The following is a 26,116-nucleotide window of genomic DNA, read 5'->3' on the forward strand; positions in this document are numbered from 1 at the left end:
TTTCATTGCTATTGTCCTCACCTATCACGATCTCCTCTATAGCCGCCTCTAATTCCTTTTGAGCCAAATACCTCGAAAATGCCATATTTTACGAACTGTAACGTTTATTGCACAAGGCACAAACTAATACTAAAGAACACGCTAGTTGTTGGATGTTTATTCTACATGTGCTGACTAAAACAACTGGTGGATTCAGGCACCAGTAAATATTTTCAAAAAATAAAGCATAGTCAATATTGCATTTCTAATGTATTTTTTCCGCGATGTGATCTACATGCTATAGACTTAACAAAAATGGCAATACAAATCCAAAATATTTTTTTTTACTATTTTGAGTTTACTTGAAAATGTGATACAAATTTGTGTCTTGCCTTTGTTAACTTTTGAAGTCATATATAAGATCTTTCCTTTACACATAAATTAGCGATTTCTACGGTTTGGTAATGATAATAATAAAATTCCTAAATGGATGTGCAAAAATATTTCCTAGATGTGACAAAAAAAATCATAGAATAGGTGGTGCATTAACGCACCACTGGGACAAAATGGGTTAACATGCTTCGAACAAAATAAAGAGGATAGACCTGCTCTGTGGTAGACCACCAGCAAAGCGTTCGCTCTAAATGAAGTCTCTCTTTTCCGAGGAAATGTAGCAATTATGTTAAGTAAAATGTTAAATCCTTAACACATTAACATTATATATATTCATATTACCACAATATTACAACCATTAAATTTTAACAAGTTTTAGACTTATTTTACAATGTGTGTGTGGTGTACTTGTATATATCAAAATATTTAAACTGACTGTTATTGTCTTCAAAAGTGTTATTAAAAAAATTATCGCTTCATTTGTACAAATTATAACTAAATAAAAATTACTAAAATCCGTTTGATATATATATATATATATATATATATATATATATATATATATATATATATATATATATATATATATATATATATATATATATATATATATATATATATATATATATATATATATATATATATATATATATATATATATATATATATATATATATTGTTGATTTCTGGATTGCAATGAAGTGAATTAGTATCAAATGAAATGCAAGATATTGACCACTCATATACGGGTCTGACGTCTTACTTGCACAATAAAACCTTTCCAGGAATTTAGATAGCTGAGGGGTTCAATAAAATTATATTGCTCATAAGATGACCATAAAAATTATTAAAACGCATTTCACTGTATATCTGGTTGCCAATTTCTTCATAGAATTTTTAGTTTTTAATGTACCATCAATTCTAAATGCCTCTAGTGATGACCATAAAGGAAGGAGCGAATTAAAAAATATATATTTTTTGTGATATGGAATATCCACGACATAATACTGAGGTTTGTTCTTGTTGGGCGATCGATCCCAACGCCTTCACCTTTATTTTGCTAATGTTTCTCTGAGCACAGTATATTCCTCAAGTACTTCCACGTTAGTCCTTGTATTGAACATGTCAAATTTTTAACCAAATTTTCTGGAAATTAAATAAATGTTTTTATTGATTTGGCAATTTGAATAATACCACGTTTGTTAACAAGGTTAGTTGGTGATATTTTAGAAGCGGAGAAATAATAATGTTCTACGTATTGCTGAAATTGTGGACCTAACCTCACTCTTCCCGATTCACCTTGCGAGGGTCATTTCCAACTTAATTCTTCATACAATTTCGTTTTGAACACGATATCAAAGCAAAACGACGTTCCTTAACTCTGTAGTCGGTAGGGTGAGTTTATAGAAAATGCTATTTTTGTCAATGTCAATCCATTCCTTAGATTACACCAAGTTGAGTAATTCAAAGAGATGGAAGAGTATACACGTGAACCATGTCCCTGGCGTATCGTAGACGACTGTGGGGGTGCTTTTACCATGGGTCTTATCGGCGGCGGCGTTTTTCAAAGTATAAAAGGGTTCCGAAATGCACCTTCTGGTATCAATCGAAGGCTGGTATGTTTTAACTATTAATTGTGTGGTTTTTTCATTACATGATTATTGTTTCGTATAGAACTCGTAAACTACTTAAACGTAAATTGAAAAACTTCACTATTTATTGTTTAAGCTTGGCAGTGTGACAGCCATTAAACAAAGGTCACCTATTATAGCTGGTAATTTCGCGGTTTGGGGTGGTATGTTTTCGACGATAGACTGTGCTCTGATACACATCAGGAAGAAAGAGGATCCCTGGAATTCAATCATCAGTGGGGCTGCCACGGGTGGCATATTGGCAGCAAGAAATGGATTACCTGCAATGGCCGGCAGTGCCTTTATAGGTCAGATCTTGGTGTTTTAAGATTCGCCCCACTCTCTAGTGAGTTGTTGTTTTACAGGTGGTGTCCTCTTGGCTTTAATTGAAGGTGTAGGAATATTGTTTACTAGATTAAGTGCAGAGCAGTTTCAGCCCCAGTTGCCCCCCATGGAAGACCCATCACAGTTGGGCCAAAGTCAGCCTCCTCCAGGTTATGCCTATCAATAGTCTATCTAAAACTTTAGGCACATTTTTGTCCCATGGTGTCATCAACTGTAATAAAACATGTGATAGAGCAATGGACAGGCGTGCGTTTTACTTTGCCTTGTTTTTTGTTCTTTAAATGGGTGATGCTGATTAATTTATTGAAGGTTTCTTTGAATTTGTGCAGCAGTTTTACAAAAACCCTAGGAATAAAAGAAATTTATCCACGTGCTTTGGTTTTATTGTAATTAATAAAAGACCTTCACGATTATAGGAATGAAACCCATAGTCTTTTTTGGAGATTTGATCTTTGGTCCCCCTCTTCTTCTTTTTCTGATTAGCTCAAAATCTGCCATTAAAATTTTATGAAGATCTGTTGGGCAGCAAAGTATAAGCTTGTTTATGTTAAGGTTGGTGAATGGTGGTGAATATGAAAATGAAACAAAGGTAATAAATTTAACAATTCCTTTATAATGTGGTACAAAACATATATAAATTTTCTGAACATAAAACAAAAATGACATATATAAATAAAAGAAAAAAACAGAAGGGATTATGCCCAATATTTGCTTGCATTAAGAATAGGGGAGATTAATAAATTACGTTTTCGTAAATTTGATAATGTTACTAAATTAACGAACACAATTATTATAAAAGTACAAAAGAATATCAAAATTATTTTTTTTAAACATACACATGGTTATATTCGCGCAAAGCCTTCATTTAAAGTTTACTGGATTATTATCATCTCCTATTTAAAGTATTTCCAGCAGTAAATTCCTGACACTTCCCTTAAATTCTAAATGAGCCAAACCCATTATACTTGATCAAATTTAATTTTTATGGTTACATAACGTGTTGCATTAGTTTCATTTTTACATTTTGCGAGCAGGAGCTCAAATTTCTGTCAACTGTCAGACTCTTAAATAAACACATTGCGCAAATAACGTTGTGCCATTGTATATCGCGGTAACTGCTTTCATCACCATCACACGTAACTTTCATTCTGAGTAGAGTAAGCTAGGAACGAATCCAGAAGCTTTGGTTCCACCAGTTCCTGAGAATCCTGTACACTCAGCACGTCAGCGCCGCATACTTCCGCGATTTTTCTCAATGTCGCCTAAAATACGTCAATTGTGAACTTTGGGTCTTAAATTCAAGATCCTAAAATTAACAAGTCAAGAAGGGACACTTTCCCCCGATCAGAACATTATCAATGTCTGTCCCTAGATACTTTGTTGCACTTGTTGAACACAAATATTTTACTTGTCGCACATATTAGACTGATAAAAATGTCGAAACTTTCAGGAAAATACGCATTATATCTATATTTTATTTGGAATATCTGTTAAGATGCTCTATATAAGGCTAATTTCGTTACAAATAGCACATATTATGCACTTATTTGTTTATTACTTATTTATAAAGTATTATTTAACTTAACTAACCAAAAAGTTTAATAAATTCTAAATAATTCATTTTATATGTAATTTTATTTTTTGGCTACCAATATCTCGTCATTTACACAGATTTTTAAACTATTTTTCCTAAAATTGAACTGAGGTGGCTTTTATTTGTTGAAAATCCATTTATAAAAATAAATAAGAACTAAAAGTTCAGATTTTCACGAAATTATATATTTTTACATTACAATTGTTTCGATAACACCCTGTCTTTATCAAATGTAATATTTGCAAACTATAAGGTTGTTCGGAAAGTCATTTCGTTTTTTCCCGTCAGAGGACTTAATTACGTTTTTTCGAAACCGACTTCACACTTAAGCCGCATAAGCATTATATGTCTTGAGAGCTGATATTGCAAGGCTTGTGTGTGAAAAAGTTCTATTAATTCTACGTAGTAGTTTTTGGTTGGTGCCCTTTTAAATATGGAGAGCAATAAGCAGCATTTTCGTCATATTTTACTTTTTTACTTCAGAAAAGGTAAAAATGCTGTCCAAGCGAGAAAAAAATTGACGGATGTGTATGGAGAAGGCGTGTTAACAGTACGCCAGTGCCAGAACTGGTTTGCAAAATTTCGATCCGGCAATTTTGATGTCGAAGATGCACCACGGTCTGGAAGGCCGGTCGAAGCTGATAAAGATGCGATAAAGGCATTAGTTGTCGAATTCGACTGTTTATGGCCATTTGAAAGGCATGGGCTTAACCTCGAAGCTCGATGTGTGGGTGCCCCATGTCCTTACAGAGCGAAATTTGTGTCGTCGCGTTGACGTGTGTGATTCGCTCCTCAAACGTCAAGAAAATGATCCATTTTTGAAGCGGATTATTGCTGGGGACGAAAAATGGGTTGTATACAACAATGTTAAACGCAAGAGGTCATGGAGCAGAAAAGATGAACCGGCTCAAAGCGTGTCAAAAGCCAACATTCACCAAAAAAAGGTGATGCTCTCCGTTTGGTATGATGTCAAAGGAATCTTTTTTTTGAGCTTTTGCCGGACAATACAACGATTAATTCAGAAGTCTATTGTCATCAACTGGACAAATTGAATGATTCACTTAAAGAGAAGAGGCCCGAATTAATCAACAGGAAGGGTGTAGTGTTCCACCAGGATAATGCGAGACCTCGCACAAGTTTGGTCACTCGCCAAAAACTTTTACAGCTTGAATGGGACGTATTGCAACATCCGCCATATTCTCCAGATCTGGCGCCTTCCGACTACTATTTGTTCCGGTCCCTGCAAAATTTTTTGGATGGCAAAATCTTTACCTCAAATGGAGATGTCAAAAACCACCTGAACCAGTTTTTTGCCAGCAAGGACCAAAACTTTTATGAGAGGGGAATTATGTTACTGCCAGAAAGATGGCAAAAGGTGTCGGACCAGAACGGCCAATATATAATTTAATAAAATATTTATTCATTATACGAAAACTGTCTTTCATGTTCCCCAAAAAAAACGAAATGACTTTCCGAACAACCCAATACTTGCTACCGAAAACTGACCGAAAAAAACCTTACTTAATGTTGTGGGAATTTCAGTTCAATAATGGAGATGAATTTGATTCTAATTGATCGTTAAGCAATACATTTGCATGTCCCATTTTGTTAATCTCCATGGTTTCCAATAAATTTAATTTTCTACTTTTTGTGGCTTTATGTAAAATATCAAAATTGTCGTTAAACATGTGTTTTTCTGTGGTTAAGTGTGTAGTAGCATAATTAGAATCTAGACTATTGTTTTTCAACGCTCTTTTATGTTCGTTAATGCGTTTATTGAAGGATGTACCTGTTTGTCCAATATAAATTTTAGGAAAAGATCCGCATTTCAACCTGTAGACACCTGATTTTTGAGATTTTGGACATTTCGTTTTATTGTTTTTAAAAATTTTCCTATTGTGTTGTTAGTTCTGAAAGTTATTTTTAAACCACATTTTGACAAATGTTTTGAAACTTTTTCACTTTTTTTTGTTCGTGTTCTGTATTAGGTTTCGGATAAATAGAATTTACTGTTGTCTGGATTTGTTTTTTATTTATTATTATTTAATTTAATTTTATCTGTAATTTTATCTGTAATAGCCGTTGTTCAGTGCAATTTGTTTAATGATATTAAATTCTTTGTCGCAATCTTCTATTGAGAGTGGCGTATTAAGAAGTCTGTGTATGAAAGAGTGAAATGCAGCCATTTTGTGTGCATAAGGGTAATGAGTTAATGTAATTTAAAAAAGAATAAAATTGTCTGTCCGCTCCAACAAGGCAAGCAAAGACATCATCCACGTATCTATACCACCATAGAAAACTTTTACTTAAAGGATGTTCTAGTATGATATTTTCCAAATTATCCATAAAAATGTCGGCTAACAAAGGGCTAAGTGGGTTTCCCATAATCAAACCTACCTTAGATATGTAAATTTGTACATTAAATTCAAAATAATTGTGGTCTAAAGATACTATTAAGCTATCTAATAAATCTTGTTTGACCAATGGGTTAACCTGTTTCCGAGTTAGGGTGAACTCTACTAAATCTATCACATGCATAGGTGGAATACTGGGAAATAAGTTTTGTACATCAAAAGACAATACTGCTGCGTTAGAAGGGATTTTGATATTTTTAATTTTGTTGATTAATTCATAAGAATTTTTTATTGCTAATTTTGGTTTAAAATCTGTGTGGAACTTTAAAATATTTACTAATTTTGTTGAGAGTTTAACTGCTGGAGCTGTTACATAATGGCATATCTTGTTTATGTAATTTAACTAAAGAATATAATTTCGGCGGTTGTGGATTCATAATTGTTAAAAAATATTTGTCTTTGTCACTAAATAGTGTGGAGTTAGTAATTACATCCTTGACTTGTCTTTGATATAACTCGGTAGGATCGAGTTTGATACATTGAAAAAGTTCCGGTTTAAGAAAATTGTGGGTTTATGAAATATATTCTGGGAGATCGATAGCTATGACTGTCTTCCCTTTATCTGCACTTGTAAATATTTTGTTATTTTCAGAAGCTTTGTTTTTTATAACATAATATTTACACGTGCAGATAAAGGAAAGACAGTCATAAAATGTATATTGGACAAACAGGTAGATCCTTCAAGAAATGCAGTAAGGAACATAAAAGAGCGTTTAAAAACAATAGTCTAGATTCTAATTATGCTACACACTTAAACACAGAAAAACACATTTTTGACGACATTTTACATACAGCCACAAAGAGTACTAAATTTAATTTATTGGAAGCCATGGAGATTAACAAAATGAGACATTCAAATGTATTGCTTAACGATCAATTAGATTTAAATATCTCTCCTTTAATGAACTTAAATTCTCACAACAACATTAATTAAGGTTGTATGGTCATTTTTTGGTATATATAGTAGCAGGTAGTTTGTAAATATTACATTTGATAAAGACACGGTGTTGTCGAAACAATTGTCATGTCAAAATATATAATTTTGTGAAAATCTGAACTTTTAGTTCTTATTTATTTTGACTATTTTTCCTTGTTATTTAACAAAATTACATTTAAGAAGACAGCAAAGCTAACCAAAACGCAAATTATATAGTATGTTTCCAACATGGATACCGGCTTAAGTTTGAAAAAATGGGTATATATAGCTCCAAAATAAGAAATATTACTTGAAATGTAAAAGGGTTAATTACAACAAAAATTTGTACGTTTCAGCAGCCTCCCGTATACAAACTTCGAGATCTAACTGCAAGAAAAGTCCGGCAACTTTTTGTCTCGTGAAACATTTGATAACTAAACTACAAACTTACCAAGGCAGCGACCAACACGGCATCGCTATCGAAGCGTTCATCCCTTTCCCTGCATAGTTCTACCAATCTAGAAACACCACCACACTCGACGAACTCTTCTGCTGCTCTTTTATGGCCGCACAGCCGCGACAACGCGATCACGCTCTTCTGCTGCAATCTTCGCTCCACTTCCTCGTTATGGCGGATGCGCGGAGCTCTCAAAAAGTGGAGTAATGCGGACGGCGCCTAAAATCCATTCCCGAAGACTTCCATCACGACACATTGTCAAGAATCCAAAAACTCACCTCCGCTTGGCTGAGGTGTTCTCGGGCAACCTCCACAGCTGCCATGTTGGCGAGCAGCGTGGCCACCTGCTCAAGCAGGTAGATGGAGACCAAAGGGCCGCGACTTTTGACGCATTTCAATAGTACCGACGCGACTTCGTATTGGAGCAGGTACTTTACGCAGTTGGTATCCATGGAACTGAGGTTGGCTAAGGCCGCTGCGCAGAGCAACAAGTTCTGACAGCACTTGGTTGATGATGCGAACTTGGTTAAGGAACGCACTAGTTTTCTGGAGTATTCTTGCAGACCTTTCACCTAGGGAAAAATTGAAAATATGTTTATCTTTCACCAAAAACGAGCTGGGCCTAAACAGGGTAGCCCACGACTGCGCGATCCTTAGAAGATATCTATCTCATAATTGTTCATTTAATTATTAACTGATTTAGCCTCCCTTTTTTCAGGCTGTGAAACTTGTAGGTACCGTGGGTTCAATTTATCTTGATAACATTTTAATTGCTTGCAAAAAAACAAAATGTAGAGTTTGTATTCAAGTTTTTTTCCAAGTGACGAATGAACACACAGTATATTATATATGTGTTTAATACAATATGTCATTCCAATTCCAATGATGTAACACACTTTATATTTTAGTCCACTCGTTTTTGACAAATCGTCAAAAGTAGGAAATTTGAATAAAATTTCCAAGAGTGCCCTGACTGCCAAACAAAAATATGTTTATGTTTGACATATTAGTATGCGACATTGATGGTTGAATCATTGTCCAAGTCATTATTGTTAAAATGGTTTTTCGCGAGTTTAGCATCCGTGAAAAGAGTGATATGCTGTCAGTATAGTAGACTTTATCCAAAGCACTGAACTCCTTCAAAACAAATATTTCCAAGGCTGGCAAAGAAATGTGCAGAAAATGGTAACGTATTAAGTGCTAAAAACGTATACCGGAATCATAATGCTTTAAATGAAAATAAGGCAAACATGTTAAGATTCTATGAAGCACATCCAGTTTCCTACTAGAGCATATGAAGAGACAGGTATTTCTCGGAGATCAGTCCACTTTGTTTTGAAAGAAAATAAAGATGCTGCATTTAAATTTCGTAAAACTTAAAAACTTGGTGCAGAACAATGTCATAGAAGGATGCAGTTTTGTTTGGATTTTTCAAATAGACATAATGTTTGGTAGCAACCAATTAATGTATGGTGTGGTGTCATAGATGGGTATATTTTGGGTCCGATATTTATAGATCAAAAGTTAACTGGAGATTATTTGCAACTCTTAGAGCACCAAATAGAGAGCAATATATAAAAGATTTACGGCCAAATATATCAGCGTTGATTATATGGCAGCAAGACCGTGCCACTCCTCACAGTGTTTCTTAACGTGGAATATTCCAGGGGTTGGATAGGGAACGCCGGAACTATGGATTGGCCAGCCAACAGCCCCAACTTAACTTGGATTTTTTCTTTTGGGGACACATAAAAAATCACGTGCACAAAACTCATCATCATGTCATGGAACTTCGGCAAAGGATTTCAGAGGCAATCAATCAGTTAGGACACAATCCGGAAACGTTACTAAATGCAAGACATCATAAAATTAGAGTGTATGAGAAATGTGTTTTTCACTTTAGTGCTTCTTGTCATTTTTAGTGTTTTTGTTCTACTTAAATTTGTAAATAATTATTATTGTTGCAGTTGAAATTATATAAATATTTTTGCCGATTTGTCAAAAACGAGTGGACTAAAAAGTTTGTTACATCATTGTATCGGATTAAGATATTCTATTAAACCCATATATAATAAACAGGGTGTTTTGTTTTATACATCACTTGGAAAAAATCTTGGCTACTAACCCTACATTTTGTTTTTTTGTTTACCTTGATATCTCTGTAAACAAAAATGTTACAGCCAATTAAAATGTTATCAAGATGAATTGAACACACGGTACACTCGTTCTGGATTCATCCTCACTCAAAATCCAGAAGGAATGTACCCAACGTTATTATCTCTATCTGTGATAGCTTCGAAGATTAAACAAAAAATATGCATTGCTTGGGACTATTAAACCAGGCCTGTTGGCAACATTGACAACATACCGAATGATTATCCTCTAACCAGGGGGCTGTAATTTGAGCCAAGAGTCCTACGGCCTCGCTCCTCTCCGGCTCCGGCCTGCTGTCTTCCTCGATAGTATCCGCGATAATCTGGACTCCCGAAAACTTCTCGAAATGGCGCACTGCCGATGAATGACTGCACATCGTGCTTAACGCTCTGAGAATGATAGCCCTGATCGAAGACCCTTCACATTTTTCACAAAGGATCAACAAGATCGGTATAATGTCGGCCTTGACGAAATGGACGACCAAATCGGTATTCCTCAAGGCGACCGATATTATGCCGGTCAGCGTCGCTCTGAGGTCCATCTCAGAAGCGGGATCTTCGATTTTGTCTACCAACTTTTTCACCTCTTTGACTAGAATTTGGTTTTGCACGGTTTCCCACTTGTTGAAGAGTTGCGCCATGGGCTCCAGAACCCGGTCGGAGTTTAACGTTCTGATCTCGTCGTGGAGCGTGAGGATATCCGAACTCACACGGCTCGAGTACGTTTTGAGGAAGTCCAGGATGTTTCCCGCGAGGCTTTGGACCAGTGGGTTGATCTGTTTCGTCTCGCTATCACATGTAAAAATTTCGGATAGCTTAAATATTTGAATGAAAACAGCTGAACAAATTTAAATGTTCACATGGTATTATTTACTCTAGAAAATTAGCCGGCAATAAAAAAAACAGTACAGTTAATAAAAATAATACAATAGAAAAGAAAATATTGGAATTACTCTAATGTTTATTGTTATTCGTCAACTAGTAGTGAGATTTGAGTAGAAAAGTCTTGAGTAAACAAGATCAGAAATCATTTTAACACAAACAATGCTTTCTTATTTCAAACTGACGGGGAACGGGTTATAAACAACCATGTGTAATTAAATGCCTATGGCTATTAACTTAATAATGAAATAGGAAGGAGCTTTACTTTTTGTGAGTTTATATAGAAAATAGCTCCTAACCGTATTATATCTTTCAGTCAAATTTAGCAAGCCAGAATTCTTCAGACTATCTGATACAAATTTGCGCTGATCGTAGCATTAACGTACGAGTTTTGAAACCTTTGAAAGCTCTCTTTATCCCTATTAATTATAGCTGACCAGTAAACTATTCCACAATAAGGGAATTGGAAGAGTATACCACTGATACTGAGAAAAGCTTGAGTTTTATATATTCACATAAAATTTGTTTATGCAAATATAGTGATTTAAATTTATAGTATGATTTTTTCAATATTTTATTAACATGATTATTAAATGACAAGCTTGAATCAGAATGAGATCATTCAAATTTTTACATGATGGCCATGTTCTTTCTTCGTTTAAAAATAAGTTAAATACTCCAAAAGCATCATCTCATATTATCATCCCTTGCCCAAAAAACCTTAAGTTTGTTAAAAGAATTAAATGATTAAGGTTATTATCAACTATTGGAATTAAATCAAATTTTGATAAGCATTTTTTTAGTAAAAAATCCATAACGTAGAATTTTTTTCGAAAAAAATAAAAACACTTGTTGACTTTACATGTATATTTTAAATCTCATTTGAAATATTACTTCCTAAAAAAATTAGATTACTAGAAAAACTTAAATATTCTAAAATTTTAAGCAATTTGAGCGCATTATTAAGGCTTTTTCAAAAAATTAGATTAAAGAAAGACATCCCCATTACTAGCCGTCTTTTTCTATTGTAAATTTTACTTCACTTTGCTCACATTCCAGTTTAGTTCGAGTTCACTGACTCACTATGAAAATCAAGATGGCAATTACGCCTCCTGTTGTCTTAATTAGCTCTACGAGGTGTGTTCAAAAAGTAAGGTGACTTTTGTAATCGGGTGGGCTACGTACATTCGATCTTCGATTTTTTGTTATGTTGATACACATTAACAATTTCAGTCAGTTTGCACGTTTACTTTTTTCTGTGAGACAGAAACGTTGGATATGTTGATATGGAAAAATATGGAACAAAGAATTTGCATAAAATTTTGTGTAAAAAATGGAATACAGTGCTGCAAAACACTTGAAATATTGACAACGGCATATGGTGAATATACTTTGAGCAAAAAAAATGTATATATAAATGACGCAAACTGTTCCCAGATGGCCGTAAAGACGCCGATGACGAACCTCGCTCTGGATGCCCCATCACGTCAATAACTGATGAAAGCGTTGAAGGAGTGAAACAAATGGTGTAAAAAAATCGTCGAATCACTATTAGAGAAGTGGCTGAAGACAACGGCATCTCTATTGGTTCGTGCCATGCAATTGTTTCCGCAGTTTTGGACATGAAACGTGTAGCGGCAAAATTTGTTTCGAAACTTCTTAATTTTGAACAAAAGGATCGTCGAAGGAACATCGTTCAAGAGCTGTTAAATGACGTCAATGCTGATCTTGGTATGCTCAAAAAGGCCTTAACTGGTGACGAATCATGGGTTATGACGTCGAAACCAATGCCCAGTCGTTCCAATGGAAGAACCCAGAATCGACAAGACCGAAAAAAGCAAGTCAAGTTCGATCAAATGTCAAGGTTTTGGTTACCGTTTTTTTTCATTGTCGTGGGGTAGTACATCAACAGTTTTTACCACAAGGTCGTATTGTGGGAAAATAATTCATGGATTTTGCATCACGATAATGCATCTTCTCACTCGTTGCTTGTGTCTAAATTTTTGGCCCCAAAACAAGACCACAATGATACCTCAGCCACCATATTCAGTGCATAGGTCCCCCTGCGATTTTTTCCTGTTCCCAAAACTCAAGAAACCCATGAAAGGAAGGTAGTTTGAAACAACTGAGGAGATAAAGAAAAATCACCACAAGAACTCAAGGCTGTACAAGAAAGTGCTTACCAGAAGTGCTTCGAGAATCAGAAAAAATGTTGGCATGTTGGGGATAAATAAATAATAAAAATAAATAAATAAATACTTTTTTTATAAAACTTAAAGGTATCTTACTTTTTGAACACCTCGTATTAGCATAGGGAGTACAAAAAGCAATATTTTTGCATTTTTTTAACATTATGTGTGTCTCATGGGATGGAATTTTTATTTATTTGTTATTGCAGATTTTTGCCAACTTGTATTCGAAAAATAACGTCTGCGAGTTGAGCAAATTATAATAAAAAGAGAATTTCGCTCAAGAACTGTATGGACTTTGCAAGTTAAGCTTGACAAGTACGTACTTGTTAAGGTTTCTGTACTCCATTTCTATGCACCTGGAATGAGATAGCATCCCTCTCAAAATAGTCGTTACGCAAGCCGCTAGATGGGAGGTTTTCTGGTTCAGTTCAGCCGCTATGGATTTGCACTGCAACGTGATTGTGCACTCCTGCTCCTCCACAGTTCTGGCTTCCTCCAGCCAACGCTGCACAGCCTTGTTGTCCACCACGATCCCCTCGGCGTGGATTGGTGGCACTCTATAATGAAACAGACCGCCGCTTAATACCATGGGCTCAGAAAACCAGCTCAATCGCACCTTTGGTCGTCACGGTAACGCAACGCCAGCCTCTGATGGAGTCTTCTGTGGTCCCTCCTGTGTCTCATGTCCTTGCAACCGTTTAGATCGGCTTTTGGAGTGGACGTATGCTCCGGCTCCCCCAAATTATCGAAAAGCCTCTCCAATTCACTCTCACAATCACTAGAAAACGAGTTAAAACTTGTCACAGCTTCGGAGTCATCATTTTCGGCAGTTTCCAACACCGCGGGGGCGGTTAGATTTAATTCGGCAGAGGTGGTGACTACTTTGGACTTTTTTCCGATGACCGGCAGCGATTTGGTAGAAGATATTTCGCTCGTTGTGTCCGAATACTCGCTGTCGTTGGTGCTAGACGCGTCGTGCTTGGGTAATCGACTGTTTTCATATTTTGTTGTTTCTCGACCACCCGAACCATTCGATTCTTTGGTCACGGGCCGTGAATACTGATGAGCCAAATCGTCACTACATTCTTGGACATTTATAGTCGCGGAGGCGTCTACGAATAGGTTTCTGCTTACTTTCGGTGAGTGTTTGACGTATCTGTAAAGGAAGTAGTATTTTTTTTTGTAAATGTAGGGAAGGCACATTAGAAAACGACGAAAAACTTAATTGTTAATCTTGTATTCGGAAAGCAATTAAGACATTGGGTGGAATTTTATTAGTTTATTTTTTTAGTTTATAATTTTGTTTCTTTATCTTTGTAGAAAATGCATAGTTTTGAGTAAAGAAGAAAGAAATATATCTTCGCTTTAATTATGGATAATCAGTTTGTTAACGTCAACTCTTTTTCTCCATTTTTTTCTCTTCGTGTCACTGTATTTTTTTCCAAAAATACGGAACCGTATTGACATTTGCTATTTTTTGATGAATAAATAATATAAAACTAATCCGGTATTTCATTTAAATATTAATTGAATTCGATTCTGAAAAAGTTATCTTTATGGAAAACCATTTTTTTCACACCAGCTATTACTCGTCAAAAAGGAGAAATAATTTAGTATAAAATTGAAAAAGTAAATAATGATAGCACTTTTTTCTATCACGTAGGTTTAAATATACGAGAAATATATACCTCCAAAAATCTTTAAATATGAACAATCGACTCATTTTCTTCATTTTTTTTCTGTTCTTGTCAATATTTTTTTATGTCACTGTTTATTGTATTGTATTGTTGTTAGATAATTAATTTTGGTCTATGCCTACATGTTGTGCTCTTTATGTTCTTTGCTACATTATAAAAAGTGCTTCTTTATTAAGTCAGATTTTCAAAAGATACGTACTGAATTTCAAATTTTTTACTTCTTCTTTCTTAATGGTTGTTTCTTTATTTTAATTTTGTTGCTTCTGGTTCCTTTAATTTCTATAGAACGACCTCAATTACAGGAGAAAGTATATAGTTTTGGTATTATTAAATACCTTTTTGAATAGCTAAAAATTAAAAATAAAAATGCATTTATGACATCGCATTTTTACATTCAGGTTTTAATTTTTTCATTCTGCTGGCTTCTTTTAACAGTTGCAACAATCAGACTTTCAATATATTTATTTTTTTCTTCTTTAAAGGAATAAATAAAATAAATTAAGCTTTTTAGAAAATTTTAAATTATGGCTCAAAAATCAAACTCACTAGGCCCAAAGTGTTAAAGTCAGAATTATTTGAACAGAGAAGTAAGTAAACCGTTAGTTCGTAAACTAGCTCTAGGTTTTTTATAATCTGTCAAAAACGAGCCAGTTGTGGTAGAGTGAAACGAACAATTTCCTAATAAATCGGAATTCTAGAAAAATCTTTAACTTTTGCCAGTGAAATTTGCCGGATGAGTTGCCGAAGACTTCCGCTACAAAATAAAATCCTCAAATCGATAGGTTAATTAGTTGAATTGGATGTAATTAACGTACCATAAATGAAATGTCCGTAAAGTCACTGCTTGAGATAAATATTCGTGAGATTTAGTACCGTACCGTGTATTTAATTAGCATAGTTTGTTACTATGTCCTAAATTCCAAAATTATTTTCTCGAAAAAACCGCCATTACCTTTGTCTCTTAGCCGGCTCTGTGTTCGGGGCAGTGGAAAACTTTTTGGAAACGTGCGGCGAGTTTTTCCTCTCGCTCCTAACCAACCTCTGATCTATGTTTTCCTTGACGGGGCTCAGTTTCTCCCGGTAATTGCTCGACAGGTTCAACTTTTCACTTCCGCTGGACTCTTTGAATATGCCCTTCGGGATCTGATGAGGAGCGTTCGAGGGCTTTTCGTTTCCCGCGGTCTCCCGGTTGTGAGGACTAGTTTCCGTATCGGAAAAACCGGAGTCTTGACTGCCGGGGCTGGAGGACACTTCCCGGTACTCTAGGGATTCGCTGCCCCACCATACTTTGCTCGGGCTCCGTTTGAAACTCATTTCTAAGAGTTCCTGAAATCAAACACCAGGGTTTCGTTAATTCTATTCTCAATGGTGGCAAATTCGGGTTAGTATGTCAAGGCGATTAGCAATCAGACTCGGCATTTTTTTTAATTCATCATGAGAACAAAAAGAAACATTTTGAAGGATGGACTGACTTATTTGTATATTTTTCCAAAAGACGCCATTTCTTGTTCTATCACGTCATTTTTTTAAAGCGCTCTATATCTCAGTTTATTAATATACATATATTGAATATGTTTGTTCCATGTTAGGCATAATTTTTAAATGAATTGATTTTTATGAAATTAAATGTTATTTGGCAACACTGGATAAGATTAGATTTCTCCGCAAAGCAGCAGAATTGGCGCAGAAGCATCAATACAGCGTTGTAAGCTGCTTATGCGCACTTTGGTTGTACTGGTCGTCGTACTACGGTGTTCGTTTCTGCCTATTTCTAGTCTTCTAGAGCACATAAATATAGATAGAAGACATTGTATGAACGATACAAATATCTTTTGTTATATCTGTGGTAGTTATGTCGTACTAAAGCAAAGGCAAACTATAACTTGTGAAAAATGTATAGCGTGACAATTTTGGTGTAAAAATTGGCGACCAAGACAAGTCCCGGAATAATCATTCTATTTGTTCCGTTTGCGCTGAAGTATTAAGAAACTGGCAAAAAGGTATGGCGAGAGCCTATTAATCACAGAAGGTTTTTTTGTTGGACCGCAGATAAAAACATTATGCAAAGAAAAGGATTTTCAAAACACAATGTCCAATGTCGAGAAAATCGCCTGAATTTCCTTTAAAGAAGTAATTGATAAGTTTCTTGGGAAGTGCGAAAATTACGAAAGTATTGTTCAAAATATGTTACAACACTTTCATCTTCTAGGATGTAATATGAGTTTCAAAGTGCAGTTCCTGTTTTCACAGAAAATCTTGGAGCATTTAGCGAAGAACAGAGAAAGAGGTTTCATCAGGACGTTAAGAAAATGAAACGGCGATATCAAGGCAGATGAAACATAACGATGCTGGCGGACTCCTGCTGGATATTAAAACGGGATAGGCCATTGAAAACACACAACCGAATGTCCGGACAACGCAGCTTTCTGACAAAAAGACGAAGATTTCACTCAAAAAAGTTTGAGCAATTTATTTTCACTTTTTTAAATAGAATTCCACTTTACTGCATAACAAAATTAATTGTTTTAGAAATTTTTCCTTTAACATTTTCAAAAAAACCTTACGCGATACAAATAAATGCATATAATTTTTGAAATCAGCCTACCAAAAATTATGTCAAATCAGTGTTCAAAATAAAAACATCTGTCAAAAAGTCATTAGCCCTGAGAATTTTATGCAGCAACACCGCTGAACAGGAAGTGATTCGTAACATTTTATTATAAGTGGAAAAGTGGGGTTTTTCCTTTAAGTGTGATATTCGTGCCGCGGTCAAAAAATTCTTGGATAAACAGGGCAGTAATTTTGTGGAAAACTTTATCGAGAAACAACATTTTTCCATACTGAAAAATCGAGATCGTCCGTAGAAAGAACCGACTTTATTCAGTTTTTTTAGAACATAATGGAAGCATTGGGTGATGTTGATAATAAAAACTTATACAATGACGACGAAACTAATATCGCTGATGATCCTGGTAGAACGAGTACAAAACTATTCTCGGTCCTGTGTCAGGTCTGTGATAATGCAGTTGGACATCTGTTGCCCCCTATAGTAGTGTATAAAAGCACCAATTTATATGACAACTAATGCACTGGGGTATCCCCCGGTACTGTTAATGGGAACAGCCTTTCCGGATGAACCATTTTGAGCAATGGTTTTTTAAATCTCTTTTGCCCTACAAACGGCTACCAAGAAACCAAAAACACGAGCAGCTAGCCATTTTTCACCACAGGCCAAAAAAGCTGCCCTAGAAAATAATATTTATATATGCCAGTCAACGCCACACATTTGATACAGCTGGTAGACGTATTTGCACCCTTTAAGTGGAAGTGGCGCAAAAGATTCGAGAAATGGCGAAAGATGAGCAGATATTCTGGGACTTAACCCAAAGAACACTTCCCAGCCTTACTTTCACTTATGTGCAACAAAGTTCCAAAGACTGTAGAGACAAATTTAAAATCAGGATTTAGAACAACCGGACTGCACTGTATGAATGTTTATGAGGTCTTAAGAAAGATTTCTGGAGGATTGCTTGAAAACTTGGAAGAAACTGAACGAGTTCTTGATTCATCATTGGTAAAGTATTAAAGAAATGAGGGGAACAAGCGAAGATCAGAAAAAAAAGAAATGTTGAAAGAAGTTTGAAGCTGGAAAAGAGATGACTATTGAAGACCAAGCGATTCCCAGTGAGCAAATTCGAGATGAAGGGGGATCTCAACCCCAAACAATCCCAGACAACAGGGACCAAGAATTGCCTTGTTTCTCCGACAATCAGCCAGGGCTATCAGAAATATTATTTAAAAAAAAATCTCAGAAAAAGCCAAGAAACCTAAAGAAATGAATGACTTTTTAATTGAGAAAACACTGATTCATTTTACGTGTATAAGTGTGCGAAAATTTAGATGACGAGCTTATACTACTATACACTGAACCTTTTACCCTGAGACCGAAAAGGAAGGAAAATTTAAAAAGTTTAAATTTAAATTTTTTTTTTGCTGTAAACGTTATTTAGTTTTTAAGTTAAGAAATGTTTTCTTGGTTTTGGATATGTTCAACCTTTACAGTCTTATACATACCAAAGAATTTTACTGTTACTGTTTTTGGCTTTTTGTTTCATTTTAATATGTTTTCTTGAGTTTGTTTCATTTTAAAACTCGGAGGTAATTAAAACGTTTTATTTTAGTAATGATCAGTATAAAGTGCTTTAAATAAAAGTTTTTTAGCAAAAAAAAAACTATTTTTCTTGACCAAAAAAAAATCTGCCTCTATTACCGGGTCTTCTTTAAAACATCTAAATTAACATTTGTGTCAAAATACCCATACACACACATTTTTAGATTTATTTCTATTATTTTTAGAGCGATTTGATGAATCTAATTTGTTTCACAACGTTAGGTTAATAAATAACGACGTTATATTGAAAAATGTCCTAAAAAATTGTCAAAGTAGCCCCGTTTGATGGTACTCCCCAACAAAAGATCCCACAGTTGAATGAGCTAAGGATGCTTGAATTCTGCTATGATCTTGTGGCATTCATAAAATATTATATATCTGTATAATAGAATAAAGTATCTAGAGATCCGCGGTTACTCATCACATCAGCGATAGTCAAATCTTGCTGTTTGATGATGATGAAATTGTAGAGAATAATTTATAGACTGTGTATCTCTGCGAATTGAATTGGACGCTATTGGTTCTTGGTTTGTTAGTTAGTTATTGCCATTCTTATAATATACTTCTGAATACAGATAGGTATTTTGCAATGTTTTCAAATATGACAGGTAATATAACTTTTAGTTATGACTTAGGGTGACTTTTTTTAAAGACATGGGTGTAACGTTGTAACATAAAACTTTAGTAGAGACCACAAAACAAGCTCTAGAGATTTTGCAAGCGAACAGACTCCCCTGAGTTGCCGAGCCAACTGAATTTTCATATACCTTCAAATAGTATTCCACCTAGTTACAAACAAAATGTTTTGGTCAAAAGTAATTTCTATCAGTTGAAGATGTCATTTAATCACTTCCCTAATAATATTGACGTTTCCTGTCTCACAGTTGACCATATTAATTTAGGTTTTGTTACAGCGAATATAATGTATTAGGTGCTTTTACTATTATTTTATTGCCTTGTAGACAATAGTGATTATTTATTATTATTATTGTTATATTATATTTATAATTACTGATATAATCAACAAGCTAAAAATTTCTTTGATAAACAAATTCGTTTCTGGAAAAAATATTTTCGGTGGACTATTTTAGAACATTTTAAGTTAGTCATCACGTTGTATTTATCTTTGTTATTTCTATTACAACATTTGAAAAGAAAATTAATTATAGAGTTTTTTTAAAAGAAAAAATAAACCTTCAAATTTTTTTGTTCTATATTTCCTGTTCAATAAATAATTATGTATATACAATATTTTCTTGCTTTTTCTTTTTGTTTTTCTAATTGTTAGCTTAAAAATATTGTTACTTGTAAAGCCATATTTAGATAAATATTTTGTACATTTTTGTATCCCAATAAGTATATATATATTTTTTTTGGTTTGAAAATTATTTCATTACCATACGTTTTATAAATATTCCCGTTTAGCTGTGTGCTCTACCTATTTTTTCTGCAACAATTCTCCGCAGAATATAGCACGCAACTAAATATAAATAAACAACATGACGCGGTGGCAAAATAAAAATATACTTCTGTGACGCATTCTCTCTATAAAGGATTGTATTAAACATGATGTGTTTTAAATTTGAATAATTGAAATATTTTCGTGATAATTTAATTTCAAAACATTTCCACATAAACAAATTTGTCTCCACTGTAAGTGTTAAAGAGAGAGATCGTTATATGTTTATATTGCATATTTATCAATATTTACTATTTTTATATAATTATGTAAAATGTATCCCAATTTTGAAAATTATATGCTTGGTGCAAAATTGATGTTTTCGACTTTTTGTTGCGTCAAAAATAAATTAGACAAGCCTTCCTGATTTCATTGATTGGTTTTATTAGGAAATAATGTATCTTGTCATGAGAGCACCATATTCCGTGTTATATAATTTGTAAAATATATTTGCCGACTTTACTAAACCTGCAAATCGTTTAAAATTCTAAGTAAACCGACAAACGATAGCCGTGTATCGAAAATCGGTCATTAAGACTCAAATGTCACTGGGAATTATGTCAAGTATTTCGGCAGTACATTCCAGTGGTGTTCGTTGGTGCGATCGTCAGTAAGCTTATCTTTGTTTATTTTAAATGAGTCACGGGAAATCGTAAACAAAAGTTTCCAGAAGCAATTAGGAGTCGGTAAATAAACTCTGATTTACAGCCGACGAATTTGGTTAAATACTCGCTCGGCAAAGAACGAAAAGGAAATCTTTCAAAGTGTTTATTTTAAAATTAGAATTAAATACGAATTCAGAGGGTGTCTGCGCTATTAACAGTTTCGGCGCGTAAATAAAAATGTTATTAACAAAACAAATTAGAGCTAATTAAAAACGTGAATCACGCTTTGGCGATTTTTTTAAACCGCAAATAAACGAGTTCGTGATTTGCTATTGTTTACGATAAAACATTGTTGTTTGCAAATCTGCTTTAAAAATAATTGTCCATGTATATGTTGGTGGTTAAATATTTGCCTAACACGTTTACCCAGAACAAGTGTATATGCGCCTTTGGGCGATAAAACGTAATATATAATTATAAGAAAAATACGTACATGCTTGTGCGTTTTTTTTACAAAAATGTACTAATAAACATTTTTGGATTTATTTTTTATCATTGAATGTTGAAATTAAATTTTTATTATTGCAAAGATCTTGTACATTTTTGCAGTCCCATTTTTATAATTTCCTACATGCGGATTTAAGATTAATTAGTGTGCTTTTAAAAAAGATCTCAAAACATTTATTCTGTGAGCCTCAAAGCAATAAATAACATATGGAACAAGAATTAAACGAAATATTACAAAACTATATATATATATATATATATATATATATATATATATATATATATATATATATATATATATATATATATATATATATATATATATATATATATATATATATATATATATATATATATAGAAGAATAAATAACAAAAAAAGTACAGAATGCCGAAAATAAAAAGACTAAGATTTACATGAAATATTTGCTTGTTTTCAATATCAAATGTAAAGTAACATTTGTTGCGTTTTAAAATTTTTATATTATGTAAGTTAGACTTTGAATTTCATATAAATTATACTATTTATGTTTTGAATATGATATATAATTTTTAATCTTTTTTTTTTCATTTTATTATTTTATTTATTTTTAATCTAATTTATAACTATAAATTAATTAATATGACAACTTCTAATTTTTATTTAAAATTGCATTTGTTTCCACGAGTTTCATTTATAGAGTATACCTGGTCCTCCCAATCATGGTGAGTCTAAAGTCTAAAAATTAACCTTTAAAATACATTATTTGTCATAAAATTTTATTTAATATTCATATTCTGAAAAGAAAAGGGCTTTTTACTTTACCATGAAATTTCTTTATGATAACAACAAAATCTAACCACATTCAATCATTTTATTTAAGAATAATAACATTATAAGATATATTACAGGGTAGTTCAATTTTAATAAAGCAGAGCACTCAGCTAAGTCACCCCGTAACTAAGCTCTTAATATTTCTACGGAATTTTGTTGCAGTATCCAAAATAAAATTAAATGATCTGATGACCCATACTATATTTCTACCATCTATCCTATAATCTATTTTCTTTTTCGATACCCAATCATGAGCTGAAAAATGACTTTGACATCTCACGGCATCAAACAAAATTCGTGGTTAAAAATCGTGAAAATATGTCACTTTTGCTTTAAAATAATTTATTAAAATATGAAATTCAATTTAAATTTACAAAAATAATTAAATAAAAAATGTTTTTGTTTGTCTAAAACTAATCTCGTATTATATTTTATATATTTATTTATCTTACCGATGCAAATAATGGCCAAATATTCAGTCGATATTTCAACCAAAAACCGCCATGAAATTTCACAATTTAAATGGAATTTATTAAACAAACAAACGTACTCATATTTCGTAACAACCTATTAAACAAATAGCTTTTAAGAAAACACCATCTATTAGTTTTAAATGCCGATAACCTAAATATCTGTATAAAAATACACTCCAAATATTTATCAAACTGTATGGGTATTTACTTACGATTAAAAAATATATAATTTACAATAGTGCCCTCGCATCGAACTGAAATTCTGATTCGAATTCAAACGCGCGCGTAAACATGGCGCCTCTCTATCACGCGTCACCCAAGTTGGTTTGACGACTACCATCGACTACTAAACTAAACCTGTGTTCATTCTACCCTTGGCTGCGGTGCTCGCGTATTAAGATGAGTAAACTCGGGTCGCTACCGGGGAGCCTTGAATAGAATTCCTTCAGGAGTCGCTTATATTCCATTTCGAATTTTATTTTCATAATTGCAAAGTTACAAGTTACATGTCAGAAACCACGGTGTTAAAAAACAGTTTTTAGGTTTTATGATACATATGCTACTATGCCAGCCTAGCATATATATGTATATATATATATATATATATATATATATATATATATATATATATATATATATATATATATATATATATATATATATATACAACTTTCTTCGCGTCGTTCGTTGACATTAACTGTCCCATTTTTAATGGGACACCTTATATATTAGTACAAATTTAAATAGTAACTTTCAAGACGAGTTCAATGACATTTCCCAACGCCTTTTAGCCAATATTTATATTATATAAAAGGTTTTTCTTGATATAATAATGGGCCCTCTTGCATACAACTTTTTAGTGGTGCATGAATAACCATAACAAATCATTCTACTAGGAAAGTTGTCAACGAACAAACTAATTAGCAATATAGCATCATATGAGCTGACCATTTCATGTACATAGATTTTATATTCTGAATTTGCAATTAAATATCTTTTTCATAAAAAAAAATCTTGACCTCACCATAATATTTAGACAGGTCTAATTTTATATAAGTGAAAAAAAATGTTGGAGTGCTTGAATCCTACTTAATAAATTCGAAAAATCAAACTTTCCTTTTGGCAATTGCGCAAAATTAGTCGAGAAACTGCTATCACTTGGCCGACAGAGATTTCGCTATTGCTGTTATTTTAGATTATACAGGAGGCATTGTTTTAAAAAGTCCAATTAAGACTAAAAAATTGATGTTCTCGTATAATTTTTTAAGTCTATTTAAGTATCGTTAAAGTAGGCTGTCGGGTTTTTTATGAATCGAACCGATTTTTGAAAATAGTGGACTTAGGAAATTTATGTTATCTTAAAGCTCATGAAAAAAAAATTGTAATAATATATTAAGTTTCCGATTAGAAACAAGAACGTTAATAGCAACGTACAACACAACAAACTCCCTGTATATATGAAGACGCAATAAAATAATTATTTTTATTGAATCCTCAGATCTTTCGCATAAGGCCGTAGTTTCTCAGACAAGCTCACAGTATAATGGCCATATTGTACTTTTCATCATCCATCCAAAAATATCCAACATCATACCCAATTTACACTTTGAAAACATATAGTAATAAAGTGTTAGGTAATATTTATTGTGTAACATTTTGTTAATTGGTTTTCTAATTTGAAATTTCTTTTAATTTCTATTACCTTCATTGTTTCTAAGGCAAGAAGGTGTGAATGCTGATGCATTCGCACTTGAATTGTAATTGTGGTTGACCTGATTTTAATTACTTTAGACATAAGTCCTGTTTCCCACCTCAATCTTTCCAACAAATAAAACGTAAATTTTTCTATTAAAAATTAGAGGCAACGGATATGGAGTAAACCATTTTTCGTTTATTTTTAGATGTGTTTATCTTAGTTAAAATGGCTTGCAATGGCTTGTTTCCAGATCCAATAATGGTTATAACTAAGAGAACGTTTGAAATCTCCCTCGTAATGGGCTAATAAAATTGTGCAGTACTTCCTTCCGTTGTAACAGATACCAATAAGGGTGGGGGCGGTCGACGCGTGCTGAGGAACCACGGCGGAAAGAAGAGTGACCGAACTGTTAAGTCCAACGCGAATGCATTTCACGAAATAACCAGTAGCTCGGGTCGGCAATTCTTGGTGGCCAGTCGAGCGGAGAATATGAGACTACATCGGAACCGAATTAAGCTTTTTTAACTCTACCTTTTTGCCACCGCGTTTAGGTATTATTAATTTAATTGCGGTTTGGGAGTTAATTAGGTTCTCTGGTTTTTTGGCTACCGCATGATCGATGGGATTTATTAGAGAAATTGGGTTACTAGTTTGTTGATTTCGATTAACCATTTTAACGGAAATTTGGTTTTTAGTGTGTTGTTTTTGGTAAACGCTTTGTAACGCTTAAATATCTACCAAGCATATTTTGTGTTTGTTGTTTGTGTTGAGTCAGGCAGTCTTTTGAAAAGAAGTAGGTCCAAGCAACATACACAGGGAGGGGACTTATAAAATTTACTGAATATACAATATAATATATAATTAAACTTATGAATGAATAATAAATAATTAATAAATATAAAGAATCGGTCAACTATAAACTGGACATATAAGACACCGAAACATTATGGTTGAGCTCAAAATACCTCAGAATAAATTTTATTCTGAATTTTCTCATTAGATTTTTTGAATGGACTCATATTTTCTTACTTGTCGAGTTATGATCGAAACATCATGAAGATCTGAAAGAATGTTCAATTTTTCATAGAACAAGTACTTTTCGGCCATCTAACTCTGTGGATTTTGAAAATTCTGACTGACTGGCGGCATTTTGAAGATATCTTTTTACAACAGCTCAAATTTTTCGAAAAAAAATTATACCTCGGCAACGGTTGTTTTTAGGGAACCCTCATTGGTACAGAAATGATCAGAGAGGAAAATTTTTTTTTTGTTTGTCTGTTCTCCGTTCTCTGCTCTCTGCCCACGCTCCATAAAAACGCGAATAACTTTCGAACGGTTTCAGCTAAAATGCTGAAATATCGCTCCTTTTAAACGGCCTAGGGAACACATAAGCTTGTAAGAAATGGGCGCGATCGGAAAGTGGTGTCCTATGTTTTTCAAACGTCGTAATGAAACACGATAAATTAACGTAACCTATTAAAACAGTTTAAAAAATTAAAAATCATCTTTGCAACGGTCCAAAGAAAAATTCTTTTTTTGAAAACTGTTACTGACATCAAAAAACTTCTTAAACGAGAAGATGTGCGAGATCCACGTCGAAAAATCATTAGGAATAATATTTTTTGTGTTCGGGCTATTTCGTGCTATAATATAAAATTAACTAGGTAGCTTAAATTTGCAGCTATCGACTTCAGATTTGGCAGGATGATAAAAGTTCATATCGACATTTAAACCTTAGAA

At 33.5% G+C, this 26,116-nt stretch overlaps 2 protein-coding genes across 5 annotated transcripts in view; one reads left to right on the forward strand and one right to left on the reverse strand.

Moving 5' to 3' along the window:
- The first annotated feature begins 1,474 nt into the window (after positions 1–1,474).
- Positions 1,475–2,713, forward strand: LOC132702108 (mitochondrial import inner membrane translocase subunit Tim17-B). Of its 3 annotated transcripts, none has more exons than XM_060670540.1 (4): positions 1,475–1,767; positions 1,817–1,988; positions 2,101–2,311; positions 2,369–2,713. In XM_060670540.1, the coding sequence occupies exons 2-4, from the start codon at positions 1,845–1,847 to the stop codon at positions 2,512–2,514; spliced, it is 501 nt and encodes a 166-aa protein (XP_060526523.1). In that variant the 5' UTR covers positions 1,475–1,767; positions 1,817–1,844; the 3' UTR covers positions 2,515–2,713. The 3 variants fall into 3 exon arrangements, with proteins under 3 accessions (XP_060526523.1, XP_060526521.1, XP_060526524.1); XM_060670538.1 differs by having other exon boundaries at positions 1,475–1,762; XM_060670541.1 differs by having other exon boundaries at positions 1,475–1,582.
- Positions 2,714–2,948: 235 nt separating this feature from the next.
- LOC132702458 (protein inscuteable homolog) overlaps positions 2,949–26,116 on the reverse strand; it is a 47,143-nt gene continuing 23,975 nt past the window's right edge. The window contains exons 1-8 of one of the 2 annotated variants that reach the window (XM_060671082.1): positions 22,893–23,019; positions 15,606–15,979; positions 13,573–14,112; positions 13,280–13,513; positions 10,098–10,671; positions 8,008–8,301; positions 7,724–7,948; positions 2,949–3,610 (exon numbers count right to left, since the gene is read on the reverse strand). In XM_060671082.1, the coding sequence (XP_060527065.1) occupies positions 3,479–3,610; positions 7,724–7,948; positions 8,008–8,301; positions 10,098–10,671; positions 13,280–13,513; positions 13,573–14,112; positions 15,606–15,967 (2,361 nt within the window). In that variant the 5' untranslated portion in view covers positions 15,968–15,979; positions 22,893–23,019 and the 3' untranslated portion in view covers positions 2,949–3,478. Of the gene's footprint in view, positions 3,611–7,723; positions 7,949–8,007; positions 8,302–10,097; positions 10,672–13,279; positions 13,514–13,572; positions 14,113–15,605; positions 15,980–22,892; positions 23,020–26,116 lie in introns of those variants that run through there. The other variant, XM_060671081.1, reaches the window with a different exon arrangement.

This window comes from Cylas formicarius, unplaced genomic scaffold (assembly GCF_029955315.1).
Source record: "Cylas formicarius isolate icCylForm1 unplaced genomic scaffold, icCylForm1.1 PGA_scaffold_5__7_contigs__length_24384050, whole genome shotgun sequence".
NCBI lineage: Eukaryota > Metazoa > Arthropoda > Insecta > Coleoptera > Brentidae > Cylas > Cylas formicarius.

Bases quoted from the DNA above. Each gene is read 5' to 3' on its own strand.
- LOC132702108 (XM_060670540.1), top strand. From the start codon at position 1,845: ATGGAAGAGTATACACGTGAACCATGTCCCTGGCGTATCGTAGACGAC. The intron at 1,989-2,100 runs GTATGTTTTAAC...TTATTGTTTAAG, and splicing joins CTGGTATCAATCGAAGGCTG to CTTGGCAGTGTGACAGCCAT. The intron at 2,312-2,368 runs GTCAGATCTTGG...GTTGTTTTACAG, and splicing joins GGCCGGCAGTGCCTTTATAG to GTGGTGTCCTCTTGGCTTTA.